General features: G+C 40.2%; 1 protein-coding gene across 10 annotated transcripts in view; it reads right to left on the minus strand.

Moving 5' to 3' along the window:
* The window catches only part of myo9aa (myosin IXAa), a 132,337-nt gene that overhangs the window by 47,316 nt on the left and 72,321 nt on the right, over nt 1–12,700 (minus strand). For 8 of the 10 annotated variants that reach the window (XM_035999904.1, XM_035999906.1, XM_035999902.1 and 5 more), the window contains exons 5-10: nt 12,156–12,255; nt 10,104–10,157; nt 5,920–6,017; nt 5,050–5,176; nt 3,943–4,032; nt 237–353 (exon numbers count right to left, since the gene is read on the minus strand). In XM_035999904.1, coding sequence (XP_035855797.1) covers nt 237–353; nt 3,943–4,032; nt 5,050–5,176; nt 5,920–6,017; nt 10,104–10,157; nt 12,156–12,255 — 586 coding nt within the window. The remainder of the gene's footprint in view (nt 1–236; nt 354–3,942; nt 4,033–5,049; nt 5,177–5,919; nt 6,018–10,103; nt 10,158–12,155; nt 12,256–12,700) is intronic. The other 2 variants (XM_035999903.1, XM_031290011.2) reach the window with 1 other exon arrangement.

Here is a 12,700-nt window from a genome sequence, read left to right on the forward strand (position 1 = left end):
AAATCCTAGAAACTGGTGCACCTAAAAGGTGACTGTGTTGTCAGTAAGGGTTTTAAAACTTTGAGTAAAGGTGATTGTTTTCAGAAACAAAGTTCCATCCGTAATACTAAAATGAATTTCAGCGACAGTTATTGTTATGTAATTGTCCATGCGTGAGAATCTCTCAGACTTGAACTTCATATTGTGTCTAATTAAGGCGGTTGAACTCTTTTGCACGTCTCAATGTGTCGTCCCACCTTGGTGGTCTCTTCCAGGTCCTTGATGTTGAGCAGAGCGTGGTTGATCCTGAAGACAATCCAGTCAAACAGAGCACTGTACAGGGACTTCGCCATGGAGTCCCGCACCGTACCAGCCTGCAGGTAGACACATACACAATCTCTTTAGTGTTACTCCCACTGGAAATTAGGGCTGGGTACAGAATTCACTCTCATGTCTGTACGCTACACGTGAACTTTAGCTTAGGACAGAAACTAAAAACCACGAGCCTGGCTCTGTCAAAAATCTGCCTAATAGAACCTCTATGCTCACCGATTAACATATTATATATGTATACATATATACACACACACATACTGTGTCTATATATATATAAAACAGACACAATTCAACATGTTAATTAGTGAGCTTTAGAGGTGCTGGAGGGTTGGTTTCCTTTTGCAGAGTCAGGCTAGCTGTTCCTGCCTGCTTTCGGTCTTCATCCAAAGCTAAACTAAGCTCAGCTAACAGTCTGCCGGATTTCGCTTCATATTATTTGTACAGACATGAGCGTGATATCGATCTTCTCATCTAACTCTCAGCAAGAAAACATATTCCCCAAATGTCCAACCATTCCTTTTAGTTTATGACGCTTATTTGTGCAGAGCCAGAGGTTGGAAGAGTCATCCATTACAATACAACTTCAGACATCATTTCTGAGTCATCGACTGAAGCTCAACCCTCCACACATCTGTATTGCACATTAGCTTGGCCTTGTAACACTGCACTTTTGTACAGGTCCAGCACAAAGAAAACCCACAGTGAATGGAGACAGAAAATAAAAAGGATTTATATTAAGGTCAACATTTGAAGACATGACAGTTTGCAAAAGGTTATTTAAAAAGAAGTCAAGATGTGCATACAGTTGCATTTGTCCTTTATAACCAAACATTTATAGTTTTGAGTGTAAATCACATCCTCTCTGTACGGTCAGCATCGTCTTTTCACTCAGAACTCTTACTGGAAAATGTATAATGGGTTATTCTAAAAGTTAAAAATCAGATTAATAGGAGGAACCAGACAACTCTACTACCCAAACACATATTAAGCATTTATCTTCTCTACTGAAACGTTGCCAGAGAAGGCACAGACATGCTGGCAGACTGCACTGTGTCACAGCAGGACGTCCCTGAGGCCATTTTAAATGGCATTACCACATCAGGTTGAGTCATGAAATCTGTCAAACCGATCGACTGTGGCACAGACAGTATAATCTGCCAAGTTCTGATGACCATGTTGCAGAATGTTACATTTTCAGTCATAGCCTAATGGAAATATTAGCTTTAATAGGCTAAACATAGACTGTATATACTAAAGGCTCTGCTGCTGGGAAGACCAGCATGGTATTCAGATGACAAACATTACATATTTGGAAGATACAGAAGAAGATATAGAAAGATAGTGTGCTGGATTAATGTTGTGTGCTCATTTTATAAGCAGGGAGATTATTTGACAAAAGCTTCTTTGTCAAATTAAAGAAAAAACGATTCCAATTCCTGTATCCGCTGGAAAGATTTGACCCTGCAGCAGCAAAGGTGAGCCGTGGTCTTCAAAAACTAAACAAACCATGAAGTGGCTACTCAAAGTTAAAATGGCTTTGTCTCTAAATAATTAACGAGGGTATTTTTAGCAACCACAGACCAAATATGCCTTCCGTGAGTCAGGAAAGATATTACTTTGTACCCCATACATACTGTGGTCTAATGACCCATAAGCTTTTCATTATTTAGAGGAAGTTGGACTTAAAACATTCAGCGGAAACAGCGTCATAACTGACCAAATGGAGAAAACACATTACAGAAACGCTTCGATTCCTTTAAGGTTTTAAAGTGTATGATTTCAGTTTACAGGCAATGAGATTCTTGTGACTGTAAGAGCAATATTTACACAGAGACCACCCAGTGAGCTAGCAAAACAATCACTGTTTGTCCATATGAAATATCCAGCAGGTCATTATGAGGTTGTTTTTGATGGGAATCTGTTTAGAAGTTAACATAATCTGTGTGCATCACAGTATCTGAATGTGTAAATAACGGCCATATTCAAACTGTATCCATGTTGTTACCTCTTCTCTTTCAGACGGCTCTCATCCACGGACCGTGTTTGTTTTCAATTAAAAGTGTAGAGGGACTTGAAATGAGTGCCCTGCTCTCTAAACCCACTGAAGGACTCACTGCATGTGTGTTTGTAAGTGTGTTGGTGTGTACATGTGGGGCCACAGACAGAGCTGCAGAGAGAGAGAGAGAGAGAGAGAGAGAGAGAGAGAGAGAGAGAGAGAGAGCAGGAGGAGATCCGGTCCTGGTGCAGGCTGTCCTGTAAACATGGCCGGGTCAGATTGAAGAGGCGCGGCTGTAACAGCGTTATTTAGTTGGCAAAATGCCTTCAGTCGCTCTACTGAGAATGATCTTTATTTGAACTTTAGAAAATGCTCAGTCATACAAGAATGTCTTTAGGTCTGACTCATATTCCATACTACAGCATACGCATTAACCTTTACAGTGTACCATTTTTTAAGTCAATATGTCAGAACATATTTAACGGTTTTATATCAACAGGAAGTGATACAATACTTAAACCATTGGCTGTCAATACTGCGACGTTCAAAAACAATTGCCAATTAAACTTAAGCAACTTTAGGTTTAACTTGAACAGACAGCAAGATGTCTTTCCAAAAACGTATTTTTGTCTCCAGCTGTAAGCAGCTCCTCCATGTCCTCTGTACAATGCATTTTGGGAGGTGTTTTAAGCCCCCAACGTCATCTTCCAGGCAGCGCTGCCTGGAAGGCACTAGGATTAGGCAATGGTTAGGGTTAGGGTTAAGGTTAGGGTTAGGTGCCTTGAAGTCTACGGTCGCAGCGCTGCCTTGAAGTCGATGTTGGGGGTTTAAAACACCATCGAGCATTTTGGGACGATAGTGGACACTGTAGGGAACACAAATATAAATTTATATCTTAGTAGACATACTGGCTGTTTTGAGTGTACTCTTTATTTTGAGCCAAGTGGTAGTATGCCAACAACAAATTCAAACTTGCCTGACATTAGACCTACGGTTGAACCCAATACATAGTTGTGTTTACTCAGCTCAGTTTTACAACATTTTCAGTTATTTATACTCTATGTAAGTGATGATGCATCACAATAAAATGGGCAATAATGCAACATCACTATTGACAGAATGCAAATACAGCATTCTGTGATTTGACCTCCGAATCTCCCATTTCTAAAGAACTGACTGAGGCCTGTTAGTTAGCATAGAGATGATGAAAGTTATTGGAGGATGAAAGATTTTCAACAAGGTCTCACAACCAATTAGAGTGTATAATACTGAATATTAGCCCAGTTACAGAATGCTGCACACTTGGAAAACCAGTGAGTGAATCTACTGTAGTTCAGCTTGTGCAGGAGTCTGGAGCGGTACTTTCATTTTTACCCTTCAAGTCCTTCTTTCTTTAAACCTGCCAAACTATTTCTACAGAAAATAACATGGATGGGTTTTCCTGGTCTACTTCTACTTGAGAGCAGGAAAGTAGCAGACTTGTTTTTCCACCACCTAAAGAATTTCACCACCTAGGACTTTAATTTAAATGTTTGGGCTTTTCTGCATCTGCATTAAATTCACCATGATTAATATTGCACACTAGTCTGATAGTATATACTGGACTACTACTACTAGGAGAACCGTCTCACCTCGGACAGTTTGTAAGGGACAATCAGCTTCTCTCCGACAGTAACGGTCTTCCGCGTTGTCAGAGCTTCAAACAGCATCTCTTCTTTGACCTGAGGATCATGACAGCGAGAGACAAAAGAGAAATGAGTCAAATGAAAGAGAAGACGAGAAACCCGTCATTCCCATTATCATTTTACAAAGTAATAGCAACGGAATCCTGGATCATCATAAAGTTTGGACTTGTTCAAAGAAAATCTGACACTTTCCATTGAAGTTGCCTTTCATCTTTGCCAGTGTTTAAGTACCTGTGTGCAGGGTGACAGCTTGAAGAAGTGCTTTTGAAAATCTGCAGCAGCAACATAACGGTATCCTCGTAAGTCTACACAAGTTAAATGTGAGACGGGCAATAAGGATGTGAATACTGCGAGATTCTAGTAGTCACTGAATTGGCCACAAACAATAATTATCTAATACAATTCTTAAACCACATTACTGAGATAATACCAAAGTACCAAATACCATTAGGGCCCAATACGGTTTGTATTTATCAAGTACTTGAGGCTCCACTGGAAATTGAAATCAAACTTTAGCTGGAGAGTAATATGCATAGTATGTCTCTAACCTTTCCCACCTCTCTCGACAAAGATAACACAGTACAGCATGTGGCTTTATGCCTGTTAACGGAAGGCTATGAGACGAAGCTCAATCGCTCCGAAAGACTCTTGGATGTGTAATCGACAAAGAGCTTACATTAAAATGACCTGGAGACGCAGATAAATGCCCAGTATACAAATACGTGCTGACAGAAAAGTCTGGTTGCACTTCATGTCACTGGGAACTTAATTATTCAATAAATAGAAAGGCATATTTGTGTGCATGACATCATTTAGTGTGGATAACTAAAGAGCAAAACCCTTTTATCCCGTCCAATCTTTTGCACAGGGCACCCATATTTAAACCACAGCGGTCATGTTTGATTTTATCTTACCTTATACTATATTTTGTAATTGTGAAAGTAGTCGCAGTCCGAGCAGACATATCATGTTAGGCTTTTTTTTTTTAAATCTAATCGCACATTTACAAATTATGCAGGAATAAAAACTCCCAGTTGCAATATTTTGCAGTACCTCCAGCAGTTCTGAGACGACAGGCAGCACCTCTAGGTTACAGATGTCGATCGAGTCGTCCCTGTAGGTTTTCCTCTTGTAGCGGATGTTGCCCAGGTGAAGGATGGCCGACAGCAGGCAGAAGATCCTAAACAACAGTTCAGGAAACTGGTTAAAATACGGTTGGGACTATACTAGAATAGTCTGTAGCTGCAGTTACTCTCAAATCTGGGGAATCCTTTGATTTTATTAGTGCAGATTTGATTGAAATAATGATGAAATTGAAATTCACATGATGGTACTGGTGGCGGAGGTGTTGATGATGTATGGAGTGGCCAACAAGGCTGTGGTATTTGTACTGTACGTTCTTCTATGCACAACAAAGCTGTCACTAGGGACTATTACAGTGAAGTAAATCTTATCTTAGCACACACTCAGTGCTGTGTGCGTGTGTGTGTGTGTGTGTGTGTGTGTGTGTGTGTGTGTGTGTGTGTGTATATGTGTGTATGTGTGTATGTGTGTTCTTGTTTAACTATATTCATGGAGTACAAAAACTGGGAATACGGTATACTTGTGGTGTCCGGACAGCTTTGTGGGGCCAAAATGCTGGACCCGACAACTTTAAAGGGCTGTTTGAGGGTTAACACTTGGTTTTAGGATTAGGGTTAGAATTAGGTTATGGTTAGGGTGAGGGTAAGGGTTAAGGTTAGGCATTTAGTTGTGATGGTTAAGGTTAGGGTAAGGGGCTAGGGAATGCATTACGTCAATGATGGGTCCCCACAAAGATAGTGAGACGCACTATGTGTGTGTGTGTGTGTATGTGTATGTGTATGTGTGTGTGTGTGTGTGTGTGTGTGTGTGTGTGTGTGTGTGTGTGTGCGTGTCCCTTACTGTTTGCGTGTGGAAGGAAGAAAGCCCACCATCTCCATAGCCAGCTGAAGCCTCTCAAAGTCATGCTTCAGGTCTTCTCCTTCGACTGTGAAGCAGTCCTGAAAAAAAGGGAAAAAGCAGGGAGCGGGTGTCACCAGGTTTACAGCAGCGGTTACGACACAGCGGCCTGGAAGCCATAAGAGCTAATGACAAGTCACTATGAAGGACTCTCTAAAGACTGTTGACATGCACAGTGCCCAAATATTTTTAATGTTTACAGAGTGTCCAGCAAAGAGGCCTAAAATAGTTTTTTAGTTTACTTTGCAGCCAGAACAAAAAAAAAAAAGCAGACAGACTGAACTGACTCATACTAAAATAAGTTATCATTAATTAATCATTAAGAAGCCCAGGGGTCAAACACTCCAGTCTGATGGGCAGAGCGTCTGGTGAACAGCAGTGTGTGCAGGTTCTGCTCATGTAGTGAAAAATCTGGCCTGGCTTCTCCCTTTTAACCCAATCCACTGACATTTTGCGAGCTGGTAAAAGAGCTTAGCAGAGCAGCAGTGTATGTGTTTTCCTTTGTTTGAGTGATGGACGACACACTAAACTAGCAGGAGACCCAGGGGGAGTTTGTATTGACGCAATGACAGTGATGTTACAGCCGCCAGTGAACAGCCGCCTATGAGCACGAGAAATCTAACAAGTACATGTAATACACGGGAAGTGCAGATCTTGTGTATCAGGCTACATTTACATTGCTACATTTTGGTTTTTAAGCGGAGTTTTAAGCCAAAAGCGATCTTCACGTCGTGTTTTTACCTCCAGTAGTAATCTCTGTTTAAACTAACACGCCCAAACCACACATCTCATGAACATTCTCATATACTGGGCATGCGCGTGCCGGGGTAAACAGAAGGCAGCATGTATACTCCGCCCGTGGCTTGTAGTTGCCATGGTAACGTTAGTAGCTTAGTCTCCGAGAACGAGACGTCATGACCGATAAGACCCAATCAGGCAACGAAACGTTGGCGTCAGTGTTGGAATTGCCAAAGGTCTCTGTTTGCGGCCGTTGAGACTGCAACACAACCCCGCAGATTCCGGACCAGAACGGGGTCTAAAGTGTTTTCAAATTTCTCCGGTTTAGGGGCTCTGAAACACCAGAGCAGTGTAAATGCAAGGTGTAAACGTAGCAAAAGATTTTTTAAAGGTTTTTACCAAAACGTAGCAATGTAAATGTAGCCTAAACAGCAGAAATATTATTAGGAACCAAATGCACATGAGAAGGAGTAAACTGTGGATAAATCTGGATCTGGATAAGTTGTTTTTGACAAGAGGAAGAGCTTTTCCCAGACTGGGAGCACATGCTTTGATGTAACTACATACTGTAGTCTTTCACTACATACACCCACCGTAATGTGAGCTCTGCTCTTTGCTTTATGGGCCCATTCCACTATGGCTGCCATAATTATCACATACCGAGGCCTCAGAAAGACAAACACTCCAAACACCAGACTCACACTTACACCAACGTGCCTCCTTCTTGCCTCCCTTACTCTCTGCTTTCATTGCAGAAACTCACACTGACATTAGTGCGTCTATAGCAGGAAAGTCTACATTTATTACAAAAAAAGTGGCTCTAACTCGACTTCTTTCAAGAAAACAATCTATCAATGTAGTAGGCAGGTGGTCGAGGATTCCATATGTTGTACATTTTAGAAATTAAACAAAATTACATTGCTGCTCGTCACAGCATATTTATAGTATTTTCTATTCACTAATGTCAGAGTTAACATAAACTACATTATGCATCTCACAGTGTCATCAATATTTAAAAATACAGTTAACTCACTGAGGTAGAAAGACTGGAAAATTAATCACATGTAACTGCAGAATCAAAGAGCACTGTTACATACATGTGTTAATAAACAGAAACATTAATGCCCACCACAAAAACCCAACACAAATCACAAAGACTTTTTTGATCACTGACATCATTGAATCAAAGTAGTTCTACTGCAGAGTGTGATTGGAATCAGATCCAGTGAGGTGAGGGTGCGTCTTTGAGCAAATAACCTGTGGTGGTAACCCAGAGGTATGAGCATGTAAATATACAAAAGCTTGGACACAAACTAGCTATTGAACAATGGGGCATGCCTGTGACTGGGACTCAGCCCATTGCTCAAATACATCACTCACACGTCTTATGGCTGCAATACATTGTGTTTTATCAGGCAACTTATATTAGAGATACTATACTTGAAAGCCTGATAATGCTTTTTGACCTTAGGGAAACTACCAGCTCACTGTTTTGCCAATGGTTATAATGGGTTATTTTTCCTACTATGTGTTGTAATCTACAGTAACTACAATTTAACACTTGCATTTTCTACAGAAAAGGTATTCTACTGTACAGAAAGGAAAGAACGACTGGCTGATTGGCTTTAAATGGAAATATCTTTGTTCGTTTAACACACCCAATCACTCTGTTGTACCTCTTAGAATTAACTGGGATGTTTTGATTGCTGCAAAGTGTCTCTATTAACCCTCTGAGTTTAAGGGTATTTTAGATATCTTCTTGAATTCTCCTTTTTAGGGTATTTGCATATAACTGATCCCCGTGTGTTTCAGATCAAAATGTTTAGAACAAACTCAGCTTTCTGTATACGGACGCCCAAAATTGTCCCAGAGCAATGTGTAAAGAGATAATTTGGTGCTAAAGCAGAAATATTTCTCAAATCTCTAGAAAAAAAAAAAGTCTTGGGTTCACAAAAGTAGAGTAATATATGAATAAAATAGTAAATGAATGTCTGAAATGAAATTCTGTAATATCGCTTTTTCAGTAGTTTTGTCAAACCTGGCTTGGACTCGCCGGTGCGTCTTTCGTCCTCAGAGGGTTAACTGGAACCTAAGGTGTAGTCTTAACCATTAACACTGAGCAGCATTGCAATTTTAATTTTTATATTCTTGGTAGGGCTGAACGATTAATTGCATTTGCGATAATATCGCGATATGTTAAAACGCGATTTCCTAATCGCAAAGGCTGCGATTTGGTCACATGACTCGCAAGAGCAAATCAGTCTGCACTCCGCAGAGAAAGCATCAACTAGCATGCTAACGCTACACTGTACCTTGAGCTGATTTCTGTCATTCAAACAACTCTGAGTTGTAGTTTAAAACTTTTACAGCCATTTTAATAAAATGAAGGGTTTTATTCTGGTTCGAGTCCATACGTGCAGTTAATGGATACAGACACGCAGAACTGAAGGCTCGGTTGGCAACTAGCTCTGATTAGCGGTTAGCTCCGGTTAGCTCCGGTTAGCGGTTAGCTCCGTTATAAAGATATGGAGTAGAGGAGCTGCCACTGAGAGGGGTAACAATCAGACTCTGATAAATGACGTTCGGGGAGCTTTCACAGCAGCGTGGCCGCGGTGTTTCAACGGTTTTATTAGTACAGTTAATCCCACGGCAAGAACACCAGCAACTAGCTAACGCAACGATAGCCTCTCTGAACAAGTGCACACGGCAGCACGCAACTTCACGAGGGGGAGGGGCTGGAGGCAGCTCCTCTGTGCACTGTAAAAAAAAAAAATACTGTTGTGTGTGTGTGTGTGTGTGTGTGTGTGTGTGTGTGTGTGTGTATACTATATTTTTACTTTTTTAACTGTCTAGTGTGTAATTGTGTGTTGTTCATACTATAAAATGATTTATTGTTTGTCTTTGTTGAATAATACAGAAGACAAAGAGCTTAAAAAAATAATCGAATCGAAATCGCAATATTTGGGAAAAAAATCGCAATTAGATTATTTTCAAAAATCGTTCAGCCCTAATTCTTGGTAAATGTCAAAGACTTGATGCTAGAAAACAATTCTGCAACTCAAGTGAGGAACTAGAAAACACTGCACCGTCAGTGATCAAAAAAAGTCACACACAGGTTACAGCAACACAGGCAGCTACAGTATCCAGGATATGACCAGACATACCAACATAGCTCACAGAAGCAGCACAACAGGGGAACAGCAAAAAACAAACAAGGATGAAATAAACACTATCAAAATCAAAAAAAGTCCAAAACGCAACAAAATGAGCTGGGGTTGGTGCAGGGAAAGTGTGGCTTAAGCTGCAATTGCTCAAGTGACAGAAAATCTACTTGTTGAGGTTTCTCCGACACGTAATGACACACGGACAGTACATACACAGATACTGACCGGTTCACTCTCACAGTAACTGTCCCAGTGCGGTTGGTGGGTTGACTTTGTCATCTGGAAATGTTAAGGCAGAGTTTACAGGGGGAAAGAGGTTACGGTTAGATAGCAACACTAAAATGAAGACACATACTGTACACTTAAACACAGATTTATGTGCAACTAAGAGCAATGTAAGGACGTGCTGTTAAGACACAAGCAATGGCTGAACTTTGCAGCTCTGTTCATTACAGACGGACAGACAAATATCAAATAAACACAGTCAGACGTACGTTAAACATTCAAAAGCAAATAGACACTGATGAGAGAGATGTATGCACACAAAAAGCAATCGCAGACACTAAACAATAAGCACATGTCATGAGTGAACACATCAAGTCATTGAGCAGGATGAGAAGGTGGAGTGATAGCTGCAGATTTGTTAACACACATGAACATTAAAAGGGATAGTGCAGATTTCTTGAAGTGTGTTGTATGAAGTTCTTATCCATAGTCGTGTATTAGCTACAGTAGATGTCTGCTCGTCTATACCTTTCTGGATCTTTTTCAGCATCATAGCTTGTCAATGCAACCAGCCAGCATGATTCAGTCAGGGTGTCCTTAAATGCATTATCTTCAAGATTTTTTTTTTACAACTTATAACTGCACCATCACACAATATTAATGTGACTTTGGAAACAAAAATGGAATTAATTCTAATACTGTAATTGACTGATTTCATATTGCAAGCATCTAAAGAAAGGTGTTAATCTCTGCAAAATATTTTTTTATTCAGAATTTAAATGAACTAGATCCGATGGTTGCTACAAAATGAGTAATTCAACCTAAAAACCTACTGCATGCTTCGGACATTGGCCTGTTAAAAAGTACATTTGTGGTTAAGTGGCTCTCTAACAGATTCATAACCACAGGTGTGGCTCTCAAAGCAAAATCCAGAATGAGTTATAATTAAGGACCAAGGTGTGAAAAATGAATACCTGGGGGAAAAAAGAGGCCATAACTGCCACATGTTTACGTAGCTTGTAAACATGTCATTTTGATTGTGTGGACAGGAGCGGTTGTGAAATCCATGCAAGAACTATAGCGGGTGCAAGAGTGTGGTTTTCTTTATGTGAACTCCACAGAATACACAGAGCGGAAGGAAAGAAAGACAGATACAAGGGAAGGGTAGAATAAGAACAGAGTGTGAGACTATATGCATGTGTTTATGTATGCATGTGTGTTAGTGTGTTTGCATGTGCACGTCAGTGGCCGGGAGGAATGGAAGGAATTCCCTGCTCTCTTCTGCGTAGGCGTAAAGGATTTAGGAGGAAGGGAGCGGGTCCCTGGTTGCCATGGCTTGACTGTCAAAGCTCGAAAGGAAGAAACGCAACAAGTTTTACACAACATCCACATTCCATAATGACATGTAATGTGTGTGTATGTGTTTATTGTGGCTTTGTTTTATGGTTCTGTGAAACCTGTTTTCGTTGTGGGCAACACAAGCAACTGACAAGGGACAGATACTATTTTTGTCTTTGTCTCTGTGTTTGTGTTGGTGTATGAATGAGAACGTGTGAGTGCATGTGTCAAAGGTTAATAAGGACTAAAGTGTATGCAAAACCCACACACATGCAGTTACACCCACAAAACTCAATTTAATACACAATCAAATTGACACAAACACACAGATTTCTTTAAATAAAACATGTCTCTCTGAAACAAGTGAAGAAATTAGACAGTTTGAATGTGTGTGTGTGTGTGTGTGTGTGTGTGTGTGACAGAGAGAGGGACTACGTAGGTGTTGAAAGCCACAAACAGAGGAATGTGTTTCCTTTGTGTCCTGATTTCTCTCTTTCCTGATTGCAGAGACACGGAGGTAACTGTGCTCGGTTTGCTGGGGCTTAACAACTGGTAGATGACACCAATACAGACAAACACAACTCTACAAATTAACAGACACTACGGCAAACACATAACACAACGCAAAACTGATAGACATACAAATGTCAGAAATCAAGATCTCTTGTTGATCTCATATTTCTACACATTAACAGTTTATTGTGAAGGTCCCACCTGACTGAGGTAATGGTATTCTTCAGGCTTCATGAGGTGAAAGGCTTTCCTCTCTTCTTCGCTCGCTCCTGCCAGCAGGTAGTAAAACACATGGTAGTTTCTAAACAAAAATAAAAGAACATTTCCACTTATGGTTAGCTACATTTCAAACTCATAAGAAATGCAAGCTTTATTGTTAACTCATCAACCTTTGTTTTTATATGAAAATACCATGTAAAACGTGAACAAAAATAGTTGCTTTTTGAAATTCTTCACGGTTAGCAAAAGTAGGTTAGTTGTTAGGTTAGTAGTTATCTCCACATAACAAAAAAAACAAAACAGCAAATGGAGAGACAACTTCATAACTACTACTAATAATAATAATAATAATAATAGTGTTGCCTAAATAAAATGGGCTTATTCTTTGTCCAATGGTCATTTCAGCATGCCTTTAATTAGCATGTTAATTTACTAATGTCAGCAAGTGAACAAGCTCACAGTTAGCAAATCAATGCTACAATCAGGGCTTTAAATTCACTTTTTGGATCACCTGCCAACATGGCTAG

This window comes from Sander lucioperca, chromosome 3 (assembly GCF_008315115.2).
Source record: "Sander lucioperca isolate FBNREF2018 chromosome 3, SLUC_FBN_1.2, whole genome shotgun sequence".
Taxonomy (NCBI): Eukaryota; Metazoa; Chordata; class Actinopteri; order Perciformes; family Percidae; genus Sander; species Sander lucioperca.